Source organism: Bubalus bubalis, chromosome 9 (assembly GCF_019923935.1).
Source record: "Bubalus bubalis isolate 160015118507 breed Murrah chromosome 9, NDDB_SH_1, whole genome shotgun sequence".
Taxonomy (NCBI): Eukaryota; Metazoa; Chordata; class Mammalia; order Artiodactyla; family Bovidae; genus Bubalus; species Bubalus bubalis.
The window spans coordinates 96,845,960-96,865,528 of NC_059165.1; the positions used below are offsets into that span (position 1 = coordinate 96,845,960).

At 37.7% G+C, this 19,569-nt stretch overlaps 1 protein-coding gene across 12 annotated transcripts in view; it reads right to left on the minus strand.

Annotated features, from left to right (window-relative positions):
* Window positions 1-1,480: 1,480 nt before the first annotated feature.
* LOC102403487 (zinc finger protein 266) overlaps window positions 1,481-19,569 on the minus strand; it is a 66,856-nt gene continuing 48,767 nt past the window's right edge. For 2 of the 12 annotated variants that reach the window (XM_025293572.3, XM_025293573.3), the window contains exons 2-6: window positions 12,278-12,366; window positions 11,646-11,730; window positions 10,943-11,023; window positions 10,131-10,213; window positions 3,408-5,503 (exon numbers count right to left, since the gene is read on the minus strand). In XM_025293572.3, coding sequence (XP_025149357.2) covers window positions 4,079-5,503; window positions 10,131-10,213; window positions 10,943-11,023; window positions 11,646-11,730; window positions 12,278-12,310 — 1,707 coding nt within the window. In that variant the 5' untranslated portion in view covers window positions 12,311-12,366 and the 3' untranslated portion in view covers window positions 3,408-4,078. Of the gene's footprint in view, window positions 1,957-3,407; window positions 5,504-10,130; window positions 10,214-10,942; window positions 11,024-11,645; window positions 11,813-12,277; window positions 12,367-12,814; window positions 13,137-19,569 lie in introns of those variants that run through there. The other 10 variants (XM_006044419.4, XM_025293568.3, XM_044948655.2 and 7 more) reach the window with 9 other exon arrangements.

Here is a 19,569-nt window from a genome sequence, read left to right on the forward strand (position 1 = left end):
ACTTTGAAGATGAGCAGGCCCATCAGTATGGGGAGAATTCCTACAAAAGCTCTAGGAAACTGGATAAGTGATGGAAAATCTTTTTGATGAATATCCTGCAGGGTGAGCCTTCAACCTGTGTTGCCCTTCCAGCCTCTAAACCCCACGCTAGACCTGGTCCCACCTCCAGTCCCGACCCTGGGTGTGTGCGCCGCCTTCTGCCCAGAGCCCAGGTCATAAACCTGTTTCTAGCCTCAACTTCTTTCCCTTGGTACAATGCTCTCTCCACCTGCCTCTCTGGGCGGAGCCAAAGTCCTACTGCATCCAGTCATGAGGGAACTACTTACAACTTGTGTGAATCTGCCTAATATGGCTGATATCCAAAGCCCCACGTTTCAAGGTGTGGAATGGAAATGATGCAAGAGATTCGTGTTGTCTGTGCCTCTCCCTGTGTGATTAGCTTTGTGGTGGTTAGTTGCATCCCAGCTAGGTGAGGCCCTCAGTGAACCTGAGTGTATCCTGCTGGAAGGAGGGCGTCCAAGGACGAGTTCCTAGTAGGAGGCTTCAACGGGCCTCCTTTGGGCGGCCTGGCTGGCTCTGCTGGTAACTACCCAATCAGTGCAGGTATAATCAAGATTTTTTATTTTGTTTCTTGGGACTACTTTATTGAGACATAATTTGCCTACAATACAATACACCTATTTAATTTATACGACTCAATGTTGTCACAATTTTATAATCTTTTCACTTCAAAAGCAGCTTCTGGCTGTCAAATCACCCACTTCATTTCTCTCAATATCTAAACAACCACAAATATACTTTCTCTATATGTAGATTTGCACTTTCTGGATTTTTCATATAGATAACTATTTTCACTTAAAATGTTTTTCAAGGTTCATCCATGTTGTAGCATACATGGCCCACATCGTCTTGGCTCTGGAGAATTTCCATGTGAATATGCCACTTTGTCACTCACTGAATAACAAAAGCTGGGACCATATTTACTTGATTTATCTTGCTCAGCACTTGACAACACTGTCACCAGGAGGCCAAGCAGAATGAGGTCAATCTGCAGTAGTGATCTCAACATTTCCCACAAGGTCTCAGACTCAGGCAATTGTGAGAAATTCAGTGGGTAGGTCTTTTTAAAAATATTTATTTGGCTGAATTGGATCTGAGTTGCAGCACGTGGGATCTTTCATTGTGGTATATGGACTCTAGTAATGCGCAGGTTTAGTTACTCTGCAGCATGTGGGATCTTAGTTCCCAGTCCCCTGCATTAAGGATAAGGTGATGCTTAACCTCTGGACCACTGGAAAAATCTCTAGGATACACAGGTCTTATTTCAGACAATTAGGCTACATCTAAAGCCAATCTGTAACCCTTAGTCATTGCAAATAATTAAAGGGGGCAACAGATGGGCTAAGTCACAATGTACACACTCCAAATTAAACTACAACATGACATATTCCTCCATACATACAAATGTGTAACACAAAAGTGCACATGCAATTTTCTTCAGGATTTATTGTTAAGGTTGATCTGGATTATTATTATTACAGTGGTTTGATTAAACCTCAATAAAGCATCATCAAGCAGCTGCAGGCATGATAGCCAAACTCAACATAATCCAAGGCTGCTCAAGCATGAGAACTTTGTCAAGGCTAAAACGAGTTTCTGCAGGTGTGTATCTGCACCCAAGACCCACACTCAGGAACTGCCACTGATGGCATCAAGCACAGCAGATGATCAGGACCAGCTCTATTCACACGAGTTTTTGTTTTCACAGCAGATGAGTGGAATAAAAAATACAGAAGCAAGTTATATCATAAGTGACAGCTCTTGTCTGACCAAGAAAAATACAGTTGTTTTGTCAGACTGTGGTGTTGGGTTTAGGGGTGAAAGAGAACATTATTCCCAATTACTTTCTGCACAGCTTGAGATTAAAGATTCTCCCTCAGATGCTGGGGTGTTCACCTACAAAAGTCATGAAATCAGGGTGATTCACATTAGATGTAATCTTCTCCACTCGTGCCATGCCAGGATCAGCAGGGTAAGAACGACACGATAATTTTACAGAATTTATAGACATACCATATCCTTCACCTTGGACAGCATGAAAGAAAGTTAGTTGATCAGTCATGTCCAACTCTTTGTGACCCCATGGACTGTAGACCACCAGGCTCCTCTGTCCATGGAATTCTCCACGCAAGACTACTGGAATGGGTAGCCATTCCCTTCTCCAGGGGATATTCCTGACTCAGGTCTCCTGCACTGCAGGTAGATTCTCTAATGTTTGAGCCACCAGGGAAGTCCTCACCATAAATGAGGTTGGTGAGCACTGTACACATTTAAGCACTCACTGTCTTCACAATGTGAAGACAATGTCAATCCAACAAGAGAATCCAGCAGGTTAGACAAGGACATAGTGTGTATCCTGTAGGTCCACTTTAGACCCAGTTGCAAACTGAAAGTGTGGTCACTATACTGGCCTGGTCTAGCTATGAGAGTGAAGAAAGACACACTGTGTGCAAGAATTTGTTCTTGTTGTTTAGTTCCTCAGTCGTGTCGGACTCTCCCCAAGGTCAGAGCCAAATCACAAATGCTTAAAATAGATATACAGAACCCCCAAAACTCTACACCTCTCAGCAACTCTAAGATTTCAGACTCAGGGTAGTATTTTCCAAATACTCCATATTCAGTTTCTCTTGACTGTGAAATACCTCATTTTATTAAGAATGAAGAACAATCTAATGGAAAATGATGACTCTACCACTAACTTCTTACATTCATAAAGTTTTTCTTCACAGTGAGATTATAAGTGAACATTAAAGTATTTAGCAGAAGTGGAATTTACACAGGAAAAGATACATTGGATGTCTTCAATAAATAACCATTTAAACCTCTAAGAACAAGTTAAAATTACTTTCTTTTTCCTAAAGGTATAAACTGTAAAAAGTAATAAAACTTACCCACACAGCTTAAATCAGTAGGATTTCTGTCTACTGCAAGATTTCCCATATTTAAAAAAATATTAATTTCACTGAGGAAAGAGTAAAGGGCTGTCCATGCATCTTTAATATTATAATATAGCTTCACTGTGAGTTTTTTTTAAGTTTATTTATTTGGCTGCTTTGAGTCTTATTTGTGGCATGTAAGAAGTTTGTTGCCTCATGCCAGATCCTTTGTTGCTGTGGGTGGACTCACTAGTTGCAGTGTGCAGGCTCAGTACTTGCAGCGCACAACCTTAGTTGCTCTGTGGCACATGGGATCTTAGCTCCCCAAGCAGGGATTGAACTCGTGTCCACTGCATTGCAAGGCAGATCCTTAACCACTGGACCACCAGGGAAATCTCCGCTGTGATATCTTACATACCAGTTGTGGGACTGACGTCCTTCCCACATTCTTAACATTTGTAGAGCAGCTCCCAAGTGTTGACCTTTCATGTTGTTGAAGTGAATCAGAAAGACAAAAAGCTTTCCTCTGTACATTTATAGGCTTTCTCTCCACTGTGAATAGCTTTGTGTGTGGTAACGGATGAACTGGTACATGTTTTCCCACATATATTACACTTGAAAGTCTTCTGCCCTGTATGAGCTCTAAAATACTTAGATAATTCCCTGGCAGTCCAGTGGTGGTTACAGCTCCATGCTCTCACTCCCAAGGGCCCGGGTTTAATCCTTGGTTGGGAAACTAATACCCTACAAGCTGCATGGTACAGCCAAAATGAATAAATAACATTTCAAAAATGCTTAGAAGCAGCAAATGCCTCCCCTCATTCCAAACATTTATACGGTATCTCACCAGTGTGAATACACTTGTGAATGGCAAAGGGTGAAGAATTTGCAAATCTTTTCCCACACTTATTACACTCTAAAGGCATCTTTCCATTGTGAGTTCAAAAATATTTAGTAAGGGACTTCCCTGGTGGTCCAGTGGTTAAAACTCTGCCTTCCAATGCAGGAGACTTGGGTTCAATCACTGGGAACTAAGGTCCTACATGCTATGGGTGCAGCCAAAATTTTCAAAAAAATGTTTCATAAGATATGAGAAAGCAGCAAGGGCTTTTCCACACTTGTCACATTTCAATGGCCTCTCTTCAATGTCGTTTTATATGGTAAGAAAGGCTTGAAAAGTGAGAAAAGGTTTTTCCACATTCCTTACATTCATATGGTTTCTCTCCAGTGTGAGTTCGTTTGTGTATGATAAGATATGAAGAAGTGGTAAATGTTTTCCCACACACATTACACTCAAAAGGCTTCTCTCCAGTGTGAGTTCTAAAATGTATAGTAAGATATGAGGAATTAGCAAAGGCCTTCCCACATTTGTCACATTTAATAGTCTTCTGTGCAGTATGAGACTGTAGATGTCTAATGAGGTGGGAAGAAGAAGCAAAGGCTTTCCCACATGTGTCACATTTAAAAGGCTTCTCACCAGTGTGAATTTTCATATGTCGAGTAAGGCCTGAAGATCGAGTGAAGGTTTTTCCACATGTGTCACACTTAAAAGGTTTCTCTCCAGTGTGTGTTTTCATATGTTCAGTAAGGCCTGAGGATCGAGTGAAGGTTTTTCCACATGTGTCACACTTAAAAGGCTTCTCTCCAGTATGAGTTTTCATATGTTCAATAAGGCCTGAGGATCGAGTGAAGGTTTTCCCACACTCCTTACATTTATAGGGTTGCTCTCCAGTGTGAGTTCCCATGTGAATGTTAAAGGGCAGAGAATGTTTGAAGTCTTTCCCACATTCCTCACATTTGTAAGGTTTTATTACTGTGTGAATTTGACTGTGAACACGAAGGTATGAGGATAATCTAAAGGCTTTCCCACAATCCCTGCATTTGTAGGGTTTTATTCCAGTGTGAATTCGACTGTGAACACGAAGGTATGAAGACAATCTAAAGGTTTTCCCACATTCCTTACATTTGTAGGGTTTTATTCCAGTGTGAATTCGACTGTGAACAAGAAGGTATGAGGAAAACCTAAAGGCTTTCCCACATGTGTCACACTGAAAAGGCTTCTCTCCAGTGTGTGTTTTTATATGTTGTCTATGGCTTAGGGATGCAGTGGAGACTTTTCCAGAGTCCTCACATCTGTAGCATTTGTTAGAAGTGTGAGTTGGCACATGTGCATGAAGGCTTGTTGAGTGAACAGAAGCTTTTCCACATTCCTTCCATTTGTAGAGCTTTTCTTTATTGTGAGCTCTCACTTGTGTCCGAAGGTAAGACTGATTAACAAAGGCTTTCCCAACATCTCTGCGTTCTAAGGCTTTTTCTTGTATGTTAGATTTCCAGTGTATAATATCTGGAGTCAGCATGACAGTTTTTCGACACTGATTAAACATGGACCATTTTTCTCCAGTAAAGGATTTGTTGTGCAGAGTAAGGAAGATTTTCCCATACTGATTATCTTCATAAGGGTTCCCTCCATTTTGAGTACTCCTGTGTGTCCTAAGGCATGAGTGGTCACTGAAGTCTTTCCCACATTGCTCACTGTCATAGAGTTCCTGTACATTATGGTCTCTTGCCTGTGGAGAAATGGAAGGATGATGATTCAAAGATTTCTTAGACTCATTAACTCCTCCTACCCATCTCAAAACAGAAACATTATTATAATGAGGATGAATGATTTATACCATCTCCATTACATTCATACTATTCTTGCCCTGTTGATTTATTTCAATTTAAATGATGAAATCCTTCTGTAAGAATGATGTGCCATATACTCTCATCCTAAAAGAGTTCTACAGGGGACTCCCTGGTGGTTCAATGGTTAAGAATCCACCTTCCTATGCAGAGGATGTGGGTTCAATACTTGGTCATGGAACTAAGAACCCATATGCCATGGGGCAACTGAGTCTGTGTGCTGCAACTAGAGAGAAAGCCGACACACTGCAATTAAGACCCACAGTAGTCAAATAAATAAGCAATCAAAATAAAGTAGGGGATTGATTCAAGATGGCAGAATAGAACGATGTGCACTCTTCTCAGGTGAGAGAACTGAAATTGCAACTAGCTGTTGAACAACCATCGACAGAAAGATGCTGGAACCGACCAAAAAAATTATACCCCACGTCCACACACAAAGGAAAAGTAGCAACAAGATGGTGGGAGGAGTGTTATCACGATAAAATCAAATCACATATCCACTGCATGGGTGTCCCACAAGCTAGAAAACAATAATACCAAGTAAGTTCTCACACTGTTGTGAAGGTTCTGAGCCCCATGCAAGGCTTCTCAGCTTCCAGATCCAGCAAAGGGACTATGAATCATCATGGAATCTGACTTTGAAAGCCAGTGGGATTTGACTGCAGGACTTCCACAGGACTGGTAGAAACAGAGACTGTGCTCTTGGAAGTCACAAACAAAATCTTGCATGCACCAGGACCCAGGAGAAAGGAGCAGTGACCCCACAGGAGACTGAACCAAACCTACCTGCTAGTGTTGGAGGGTCTCTATCAGAAGCGTGGACCACCAGTGGCTCACCTTGAGATGGGGGCACTGGCAGCAGCAGTCCTGGGAGGTGCCCCTTGGTGTAAGCCCTCTTGGAGGTCACCATTAACCTTACCATAGAGCCTGTAGACTCTAGGACTGGGCTGCCTCAGGCCAAGCAACTAACAGGGAGGGAGGACAGCCCCCACCCATCAGCTGACAATTTGATTAAAGTTTTACTGAACAAGGCCCTGCCTACCAGAGCAAGACCCAGTTTTTCCAACTGCCAGTCTGTCCCATTAGAAAGCTTACACAAGCCTCAAAGCCTTATCCACCAGAGGGCAGACAGAAGCGGAAAGAAGAACATCAATTCCTCAGCTGTCAGAACAGAAACCACATCACAGTAAGTTATTCAAAATGAAAGGCAAAGGATTATGTCTGAGATGAAGGGACAAGATAAAGCCCTAGGAAAACAACTACATGAAGTAGAGATATGCAACCTTCCAGAAAGAGAATTCAGAATAGTAATAGTGAAGATGGTCCAGGATCTCAGAAGAAGAATGGGGAAAACACAAGAAATGTTTACCAAAGACTTAGAAGAACTAAAGATCAAACAGAGATGAACAATAGACTGGAAGATACCATAGCAGAATAACTAGATAGGATAAGTGACCTGTAAGACAAAATGATAGAAATCACTGGCACAAAACAGAATATAGGAAAAAAAAAATGAAGACCGCCTAAGAGATAACATTAAATGCACCAAAATTCACATGATAGGGGTCCCAGAAGGAGGGATCTGAGAAAACATTTGAAGAGATAATAGCCAAAAACTTCCCTAATGTGGGAAAGGAAATAGTCAACCAAGTCCAGGAAGTGCAGAGAATCTCAGGCAGGATAAACCCACAGAGGAACACACTGACACACACAGTAATCAAACTGACAAAAATTAAAGACAAAGATATTAATAAAATATTAAAAGCAACAAGGGAAAAATGTTGCTTTTATATACAAATAATACACAAGGGAACTCCTATAATGTTATCACCTGATTTCTCGAAAGAAATTCTATAAGCCAGAAAGGAATGATGATATATTAATCTTAAAGTGATGAAAGGGAAAAATGTACAACCAAGTATATTCTACCCAGCAAGACTCTCATTCAGATTTGACAAAGAAAAGTTTTAGACAAGCAAAAGTTAATGAGAATTCAGCACCACTAATGGCACCCCACTCCAGTACTCTTGCCTGGAAAATCCCATGGACGGAGGAGCCTGGTAGGCTGCAGTCCATGGGGTCGCTAAGAGTCGGACACGACTGAGCGACTTCACTTTCACTTTCCACTTTTACACATTGGAGAAGGAAATGGCAACCCACTCCAGTGTTCTTGCCTGGAGAATCCCAGGGACAGGGGAGCCTGGTGGGCTGCCGTCTATGGGGTCGCACAGAGTCGGACACAACTGAAGCGACTTAGCAGCAAACCAGCTTTACAACAAATGCTAACGGAACTTCTCCAGGCAGGAAACACAAGCAAAGGAAAATACCTACAAAAAATAAACCTGAAACAATTAATAAAATGGAAATAGGATCATACATATCAATAATTACCTTAAATGTAAATTGGTTAAATGCACCAACCAAAGCAGATTGGCTGGGTGGATGAAAACATGCACATATGCACTTCCACTTACCATATCACTCTACTTAACCACCTAAATTGTATGTAATTCTTTTATATTGTTAGGTTAATCATGTGTCCATTACAGCTTGCAATTATAATTATCTTTTATTTTTTGTCTGCCTATTGGTTGTGAAAATTGATAAACATCTTTTACTACTGTGATAATGTAACTATTATTCATTTTAACACCACTGTATCATAATTGGTCAACAGAAAATAATAGAATTCTATATTACTAAAATTACCACTTAATAGAAAAACCTGTAACCACTTTTTAAAATCCAGATGACTTATCCATGAATTATCTTGGAATTTTTTTAAAAAATACAAATGCCCAGGTATTTTTTTTTCTCCAAAGCTCCAGATGTGATTCTAATGAGCGGTCATGTTTAAAAATAACTGAATTATATGATGAGCTTTTACTTTTATATAATTTCACCTTTTCTTTTTCATATTCAGTGCTCCCATTTCACTTAGTTTATGTCTTCCAGTTTTTTTTTGTCGTTCTTTCTCAAGCCTTTAGGAAGTAGAAGAAAAGCTTTGTGTATATATATATATATACATAAATAGTATGTATAATATATATTTTAGAAAACTTACAAATTTTTGATTAGCTAAAAAATTTATGACATTTTGGTTCTACATGTTTAAGTATAATACAATGCTAGATTTCTAATTTATATTCACTCAAAACTCTGATATATATCCATTTATTCTAGCATCTAATATTACTGGTAAAAGCCGAGAAAGCTTACTATTTAGTTTTTTTTAAAAAATTGAATGAGGCTTGAAACGTTTAATCCAATTCTCAGAATATAAAGAAATACTATGTTGCTAAAAAAATTAACATGTGATACAATATTATTAATTAAAGTACAGATTTTGTTCAAATTTCACAAAATTTTATGTTAGTGTTCATTATTTGTTATTCAAGATTCCACATTGTATTTAGATGCATTGAGCAACTTCAGCTGCATGCAATAAGTTCTGATAAATTTTCTTTTCATTTTTATTGTTGCTAATATTTTCTAATTTTTCTTCTTATGGCTTCTTAGCTACATCTATCATTTAAAAGTGGACATTTAATTTCCAAATACATGGGGTTTCAAAAGTATCCTTGATATTAATTTCTCATTTAAATGCTTTCTTCTCTGCCATCACCTTCTGTGTTCTTTCAGTCTTTCAACTTTATTGAGGCTTTCAATGGCTAAGTCAAAGATCTCTCTTGGTAAATGTCACATTACACTTGAAAATATGAGGGTTATTTTCAGTTATCTCTTGATATTGATTTCTAACATAATTTCCTACAGTGACAAGAGAACAGACACTATGATATCAATACTGTTAGAGCATGAAATTTCTGTACCTTGTTTTATGTCCTTGATATGTTCTAGTGTCACCTGGTTTATAGTCTATGGGAACCTGAATAGAATTTATATCCTGCAGTTGTGTGAAAATTGTATAAATCTTAATTATGTTGAATTGGTTCATAGTGTCTTTAAGGTCTGCTATACCCTTCTACTTTTCCTCTGTTCATTCTATTAATTTCTGAGAGTTGATATTGAAACTCTACTAAAAACCTTAATTTTTATACCTGAAACAGTAATTGTAGTATATATAGTGTATAAATGTAGTATATATATGTAACTTTGTTCTGTATTTTCCAAGTCTCCTGTAAATGTGTTATCATATTTTCATAATTTAAAACAACAACAACAAAAACCAGAACAAAAAATAAACCTGTTTCTTAAAAAAGAAAAAAAGGCTTCTACACAGCTTCATTGAATTGTTTTGAAAACTCCATGTCTAATTTATATAAGTGGGAATGATTCCTTGTGGGAATTTTGAAGCAACAAGTATCAACCTAGGGATAGGATATCCCCAAGCTAGTCATAATCAGAATTCTTTGAGATACATTGCTATTTCCAGGGTGAATGCCTTTGATCTCAAATATCTATCACTTGTGCTCATATTCTAACAAAAATCCTAAAATCATCTATGTGGAAAATAAGAAATTTTTTTTTGAAACTTAGTGATCTTACCTTTTCTATCCCATTTGACATTTTTTTCCCCAAAATATTCTGCCCAATTCTTGAGTCTCTGGCTTTAAGTTGCATTCCCCACTCTAAAAGAGAATTACAAATTTAAGACTTTGCAAAAAGAAGTGGATGTTAGAGGAAGTAAAAACAATAAGGCTCAGTTGTATGTTTTTCCAAATTAAACATATCTTTTAAAAAGGCAAGATAGATTTGGGGAGTTTGATTATGTCAAAAAATAAGTAGTAATATATGTATATGCAGTCAAAATTCAGCATTTGATTTAAAAGACAAGTCTTTGAAAATTAAATATGAAGGAAAGAGACAGTATTACCAGGGAATGTTCTGGACAAAAAGTATACATCAAAATGTTAAAACTAAAGAAGAAACAAAAGGTTATTTTATGAGATCATTGGAAATTCTGATTAAAAGGAAAGTAAGTACATATGAGGGGCTTCCCAGGCGGTGCTAGTGGTAAAGAACCGGCCTGCCAATATAGGAGACACAAGAGACATGGGTTCGATCCCTGGTCGGGAAGATCCTCTGGAGGAGGCCACTCCAGTATTCTTGCCTGGAGAGTCCCAGGGACAGAGGATCCTGGTGGACTACAATCCAAAGAATCACAACGACTTGGACATTAGTGAAACGACTTAGCACTCACATATAAGTACATATGAGACATTGAGGAAGGTACAGAGCATCAGAAAGCAATGACCTCAGCCTTCTGAGAGAAAAGCACATCTTAACAAGTTGCCTCCTTACAAATTAAAAACACACTGAAATTTTATTAACATGCAAAGTTCTTTACAATCACTCACCTTGGAGGACTCCTCTCTCCACAGTACTCAACTCTTCTTCTTCCAACCAAGAGATCAGAGTGGGTTTGAACACCTGATATCCTGTTCATGAGGAAAGATCTATTAATAGAAACAGCCCTCCAAACAAGACAAATCTTCCCATGAATAAGTTCCAGTATCTAGTCAGGTCATTAGAATGAATGTGGTATTAATAATATTCCAAAAGAGATATAAAGGTGAATAGCTCCTCTTTCTGTGTCTCAGAGTGATCATCTCTCTGGCCCCTGAAATACATGTTCAGACCTATATGTACATTTACAAAGCACTAAGACTTTTATTAAAGTGGGAAATGAAATAAGTGCAAAAAGAAATAGTCATTCTCATGGAGAAGGCACTAAACTAGTGGTTCCCAAATTTTGGTGTCTATGAAAATCATGTCCAGTGCTTGTTAAAACAAAGATGACTGGGCCCAAAACCAGTGTTTCATTTACTATGCCTTAGGTGAACAATTGAGAATGCACATTTCTAAAAGAATGATAGTCACACTGTTATTTCTAAAACCATATTTTTACAGAAACCATACTGGGTTAAAACTCATTCATGTAGAGACGAATGTCTACTAGTTTCCATTGTGTTCAGGTTGACATCACCCATCTCAGAACACAGACGGTACAGCACATATATGTCTGTCTCCTAAGAGGCTAAGGAATGATGGTGGCTGTACCTGCTGTGGTCAGGTTCTTGTAGTTCTCCAGCATCACATCTCTGTAGAGCTTTCTCTGAAAGCGGTTCAGTAAAGTCCACTCTTCCTGGGTGAAGTTCACAGCCACATCAGCAAAGGTCACTGAGTCCTGAACCATCATACATATACTAGCTTCAGTAAAGTAAGATCTTCAACAGTGTTCAGTGGGGAATGAAGTAGGAAGACTCAGTATCAATAGAGGGCTTCAAGTTCTCTCATCATCTCCCCCATGACACAATGGTCTTCTTTCTATCTACACTAATTTCTGATCAATATGGAACCAGTAACACAATTCTAAGCAAATTACAAATATTTTTACAAGCTGATGAATGAATAAATTCACTGAGAAATATACATTATCATTCCTTATCATGTCAGAACAGGCAAAAACAAAACAAAACAAAACAAAACAGGGAGTTGCAATCATGAGACAATATCAGAAGGTAATTATTGAAATATTATGATTATTCAGAGCAATCCCTCAGCAATATGAGAGCTTACACTTTGTGAGGCAATTCAACACGGATTCAGACAGACTTTATTTAAGTACCTCAAATGTGTCTATCTGGTAAATGCACTGGGTCATTTTGTACAAGGATACACTTTCTTCTCACCTGAGAACAATTTCTCAAACACTCAGTTACCATCCTGTTTGCTTCTATCTTTTCCTCAGGAAGGCAGAAAGAGTCCTTAGTAAGAATACCCAGGAGAAGAAAGAAGGCATGAGCACCCAGAATTGATCATAATTCCCACAGTCCTTGCCTGGAAGTCATTCCACTTTAGCTCAAAATTTCCGAATATCCCTGCGCATTCAGAAAATCTCACAGAGAGGAAAGTTGGTGAAGTAGGAGGCCACTGAACTCACATCCCTCTCAGGAACAAATAAAAAGTACATCCACATTGGAGCAAGTCTCACTGAAAACAAACTGGACATCAGCAGAAAGATGCTTCCAAAACCAAGTCTATAAAAAAGGTCCCCACAGAGTCAGGTAGGAAAGGAGGGGAAGTGGTCGGGGGTCCACCCGGAAGGGGACACAGAAGAGGAATATCATGAGCCTGGAGGTCTGACCACAAATTGGACACTGCAAACCTGTGGTCTGACATCAGGAAGACAAGTTCCCTTAGCTGGTTTGAAAACAAGTGGGACTTACAGGAAGGGTGTAAGAATCCAAGACTCCACTCCTGATGAGAGTGCACAGCTTGCTTATTCTCAGGAACAAGGTGGAGGAAGCAGGCTGAACCTGCCTGAAGCTCAGGTCAGTTTCTAACTAGGGAAAAGTGTTTGCTGCCAAGGAAGAGTGTACACTTGGGGGATGTACCAGATTTGGACCCAACACCTCATCTGAATGGGGTGAGGGAGCATACTGCTGGCACTTGCGGAGGTGGTGGATCGCAAGTTGTCTGGATCCTTGACTGGCTTCCTAGACAGTCTCAGTGTGTGTCTGGCACGCAACCAACCTCCTGCTCTAGCTGCTGAGAGAAAAGAGAGTGCACACTTGGAGGGAACAGAACCAACTTAGACTCAACAGTCAAGGCTTCTGCTTCGAGCACATTGGGACCTGCCCCTGCCCCTGCTGACAGGACACTGATAGCCACTGGGCATAGAAAAACCAGCCCACACAGGGTTCTGGCTCTAGCCCTTCTATCTCCAGCCCAACTCCAATTCTATCTCCAGCTATCACCCAACAATGTGACAGCTGCCAAAACACCCAGAAAAAAGACATAACATGTGCTCACTTTGTTTTTTAAAATGTTATTTATTTATGGCCACGCCACACAAGTTGTTGGATCCTAGTTCCCTGACCAGGGACTGAACCCATCCCCCTGCAGTGGAAGCACAGAGTCTCCACTACTGGACCACCAGGGAAGTTGCCCTGTGCTTACTTTAGATCCAGCTGCCAATCAAAGCTATGGGGTACATGAAGAATGCATAAGGGTCGTCCCACAAAATGACACACCTTCAAAGATGGGATAGGCAACTGTTTTACTTAATTTCATAGTGACAGAGAAAGTTAAACAAAAGGATAAGACAAAAGAATTTGTTTCAAATGAAAGGACACACACAAAACCCTGACAAACAACTAATTCAATGAAGATAAATATAACAAGGTGTTAAAGCAGTAGTAATAAGAATGCTAATTGAACTTCGGGAAAGAAAGAAAGAACACAATGAGAATTGTAACTAGAAAATATAAAAAAGAACCAGTTGAAAGTGGAGAATACAATAACTGAAATGAAAAACACACTAGAAAGGATTAACAGTAGATGGGTTGACATAGAAAGTATAAGTGATCTGGAAAATAGAATAACAGAAATCACTCAATCAGAAAAATTGGAAGAAAAAACAAATTAAAAAAATTAGGACAGTTTAGGAATCCCAGGGACAGGGGAGCCTGGTGGGCTGCCATCTATGGGGTTATGGAGTCGGACACGACTGAAGTGACTTAGTAGTAGTAGTACGAATTCCTTGGTGGTCCAGCGATTAGGGCTGAGCGCTTTTACTGCTGTGGGCCTGGGTTTGATTCCTGGTCGAGGAACTAAGTATCTTCAAAGCCACATGGTGGGGCCAAAAACAAAACAAAACAAAACAAAAAACAGTTTAAGGAGCTTCTGGGACAACATGCTGCATTCTAACATTCTTATTGGAAGGGTCCCAGAATGAGTAGAGAGAAAAGGGTCAAAATGTATTTGATGAAATGATGGTTGAAAATTTCCTGAATCTGGAGAAGGAAACAGATATCCGGGTGCAGAAAGTACCGAGTCCCTAACAAGATGAATCCAGAGAGATCCGTACAAAAATATATAATAATAAAATGCAAAAGCTAAAGAGAAAATTCTAAAGGCAGCCAAGAGAAAAACAAAGAATCACATACAAGGGACCCCTTTAAGGCTATCAGCTGTTTTCTGCAGAAACTTTGCAGAACAGAAGGACATAACACATTTAAAGTGCTGCAAGGCAAAAACCTACAACTTAAGATACTCTACCCAACACGGTTATCATTCAAAACTGAAGGAGAGATAAAGAACTTATCAATCAAGCAAAAACTAGAAGAGTTCATCAATACTAAAAGAACCCAAAGAGAAATGTTAAAGGGTCTTCTCTAAGTAGAAACAAAAAGGCTACAACAAGAAGAAAGAACGTATAGGAAAGGATAATCCCACCAGTAAAGGTAAATATATAGTAAAGGCTGTAGACCAAGGGTTTAAGTAAGCTAGCATGAAGATTAAAAGAAACTGTAACTAACTGTAAATAAGTTAAGGGATAAACATAAAACATGACATTGAAAACAAAAAATGTGGAAGAAGGGAGCAAATAATTTAGAATGTGCTTGAAGTTAAATGACTATTAGTTTAAAACAAGTAGATCTAATTACAGGTCAACATATGAACCCCATGGTAACCACAAATTAGTAAAGCTAAAGACATACACAGATTGAAAGTGAAACGATGGAAAAAGATATTACATACAAATGCAAACAAACAAAAATCTGAAGTAGCATTACTCATAGCAGACAAAGAAGACTTTAAAACAAAGTCCAAAAGACAAAGAAAGGCATTTGGTAATGATAAAAGCATCAATACAAGAGGATATAACATTTGTTAACATATATGGCTTAATACAGGAGCACCTAAATAAATAAAGCAATTACTTACAGTCATAAAGGGAGACACTGACCATAATACAATAAAAATAGGAAATTTTAATACCCAACTTATATCAGTGGACACATCATCAAGAAAGAAAATAAGTAAGAAAATAATGGTACTAAAAGACACATTTAGGCCAGTTGGACTTAATAGATAACTACAAGACATTCCATCCCCAAATAGCAAAATAAATATTCTTTTCAAGTACACATGGAATGTTCTCCAAGAGAGATAACATGTAAGCTTGACAAATTTAAAAAGATAGAAATCATATTAAGGATTTTTTTTTCTGACCACAGTGGTATGAAACTAAAAATCAATTACAGAAAGAAAAATGGGAAAAGAATAAGCATGTGGAAACAAAGCAACATGCTACTACAAAACCAATGGGTCAATGATGAAATCAAAGAGGAAACTGGAAAATATGTCAAGACAAGCGAAAATAGAAACAAAACTTCACTAAATTTATGGATGCAGCAAAAGCAGTTAGAAGAGAAAATTTTATGATAGTAGATATTTATCATATTTATCTATCATATCCTATCTCAAGAAATAAGAAAAAACTCAAATAAACAACCTAATTTAATACTGAAAGGAATTAGAAGAAGAACAACCAAAGCCCAAAGTTATCAGAAGGAAAGAAATAAAAAACATCAGAGAGTAAATAATCCAAGAAAAGATCAGTGAACCTAAGAGTAGGTCTTTTGAAAAGATAAACAATGTTGATAAGGCTTTAACCTGTCTCATCAAGAAACAAGAGGAAAGAGGGTACCAAACAAAAGCAATAAAAAATGGGAGAGAAATTACAACTGATATCAGAGATGCAAATAATCATAAAATAATATTATACAAAAAAAAATTCTATGAACAGTTATATACCAAAAAATTGGACAATCTAGAAGAAATATATTTCCAATGTCACACAATCTTCCAAAACTAAATCAGGAATAAATAATCTAAACAGACCAATTACCACTGCTGAAATTGAAATAGTAATCAAAGCCCTTAAAAACCAAATGTTCAGGGCAGACAGTTTCACAGGGGAATCCTACCAAACATAAAAAGAAGGCTTAATACTTATTCTTTTTTGCCATGCCACATAGCATGCAGGATCCCGTTTCCCTGACCAGGGACTGAACCCACACACATTGCACTGGAAGAGCAGAGTCTTAACCACTGGCATGCCAGGGAAGTCCCTTTAATACCTACTCTTATCAAACTATTCTGAAAAACTGAAGAGGTGGGAACACTCCCAAATTCATTTTTTGAGACCATCATTACCCTATGCCCAAATCAGAAAAAGGTAGTATAAAAAATTAAATTACATGCAAATATCTCTCATGAATATAGAGGCAAAAATTCTCAACAAAGTATTAGCAAACTGAATTCAAAAATCTATTAAAAAAATCATTCACAATGATCAAGTGGGATTTACTCCAGGGATTCAAGTATGATTCAACATCTGAAAAATCAAGTAATGTGATACATCGCATTAACAAAAGGACGAATAAAAATCACAAGATCATTCCAATAAATGCAGGAAAAATATTTTACAAAACTCAGTATCTATTCATGATAAAGACTTTCATCAAAGCTGGTATGTAGAGAACATATCTCAACATAACAAAGGCCATTTATACAAGCCCACAGCTAACACCATACTCACTGGAATACAGAAAGCTTTTCATCTAAAATCAGAAGACAAGGATACCCACTGTCCCCACTTGTATTGGAAGTCTTAGCCACAGCTATCAGATGAGAAAAAGAAATAAAAGGCATTCAGATAGGAAAGGCTGCCAAGAGTCACACATGACTGAACAACTAACACTTTCACTTTTTCTTTTCAGATAGGAAAGGAAGAAGTCAAACTGTCACTATTTGCAGATGACATGGTACTATATATAATATAAAACCCTAAAGTCTCCACCAAAAAACTAAAGATCAATGAATTCAGTAATGTAGCAGTATACAAGATTAATATACAGAAATCTGTTGCTTTTCTATACAATAATAACTATCAGAGACAAAAAGCAAGAAAAAAATCCCATTAAAAATGCATTAAAAAGAATTAAATTACTAATTTAGAATTAAAAAACTTAACAAAAAAACCCTATACTCTGAAAACAATAAAACACTGAAGGAAATTGAAGATGATATTACAAAGAAGTGGAAAGATATCCCATGCTCATGGACTGGAAGAATTAATACTGTTAAAATGTCCATACTACCCAAAGCAACTACAGATTTAATGCAATCCCCAGAAAAGTACTCATGACAGTTTTCACAAAACTAGAACAAATAATCTTAAAATTTATATGGAACTAGAAAAGAAGTCCTGGGAGTCTGGGCTAAATACCCAAGGCAATCTTGAGAAAAAAGAACAAAGCTGGAGACACCACATTCCTTGACTTCAGACAATACTACAATGCTGCAGTAATCAAACGGTATAGCACTGATACAAAAAAGACACATAGAACAACAGAATACAGAGCCCAGAAATAAACCCACACACTTACAGTCAATTAATCTACGACAAAATACACAATGGAGGCAAGAATACACAATGGAGAAAAGACAATCTCTTCAATAAATGGTGCTCAGAAAACTGGACAGCTCATGTAAAAGAATGAAACTAGAACATTTTCTCATACTATGTACAAAAAACTCAAAATGGATTAACGATTTAAAAGTAAGACCAGAGCCATAAAACTCCTAGAAGAAAACACAGGCAGAACAGTCTGTGACATAAATCATAATCAATTTATGATTTGGATAAATCATAAATTTGGATGACTTTTGGATCTGTCTCCTAAAGCAAAGAAAACAAAAGGGATTTAATTAAAAGCATTTGTACAGCAAAACAAACCATCAACAAAATGTAAAGACAATTTACTGAATGGGAGAAAAACATCTGCAAATGATATGGCCAATAAGAGGTTAATATACAAAATATATAAACAGCTGTACAACTCAAAATAAAAAAAAACAAACAATTCTATTAAAAAATGAAGGGAAGCCTTGAAAAGACATTTCCCCAAAGAACACATACAGACAGCCAAGAGTTACATGAAAAGATACTAAACATCATTCACCATCAGACAAATGTACATCAAAACCACAATGAAATATTACCACACACCTGTCTGAATGGCTGTCATCAAAAACACCACAAATGACAAATTTGGAGAAGATGTGAAGAAAAGGGAACCCTTGTATTTTGTTGATGTGAATTTAAATTGGTGTAGCCAGTAGGGAAAACAGTATGGAGATCCCTCAAGAAACTACAATATGATCCAGCAATTACACTCCTTTGGATACATATCCAAAGAAAATGAAAACAGTAATTTGAAAAGATACATGCACCCCAATGTTCATAGCAACATTACATACATACAGAAGCCAAGATATAGAAGCAATCTAAGTATCCATCGACATATGAATGGATAAAGAAGTTTCACAAAATATCATTCAGTCATAAAAAAGAATGAAATTTTGCCATTTGCAACAACACTGATAGACCTGGAGGCTATTATGCTTAGTGAAACAAGTCTGATGAGGACAAATACTGCATGTTATCACTTATATGTGAAATCTAAAAAATGAAGGAAACGAATAGAACAAAACACACTCAGAGATACAAAGAACAAACTAGTGGCTACCAGTGGGAGGGCCAGTAAGACTGGAGTAGGGAATTAAGAAGTATGAACTACTATGTATAAAGTAAAAAAGCTACTAGGATATACTGTACAGCACATGGAATGTAGGTGATATTTTATAATAACTTTAAATGGAGTATAACCGATCAAAATACATTCATTGTGTTGCATACCTGAAACCAATACACTACTGTAAGTAAATTATACTTTAACAAAAAGTTAAAAAAATAAAATCGACATTGCAACTCTGAGATAAACACATACTCAAAACCAAAAACTAAAAAACTCACAAGTACACACTACTGCCATGAAGTACCAGGGAAGTCCTGTCCCATCTGGAGCCAGAGAGATAAACGGTGTGCCATGTTACCCACCAGGCAAAGAGTAATCATTTCACAGGCAAGGAAACATAAGTAATGTGACTTTTTACTTATCAAGGCAATAAAATACATGAATAGGACTATGCAGCAACTCTACCTCATGCATACATACTAGGAAGCTGTCTTAGAGAACAGCATTCTCTGGCTCATTTCAGCTCCTCTTAGATAAAAACAAGCAACACAACTGCTCAGAACCACATCAAAGAAATCTGTATTTAAAAA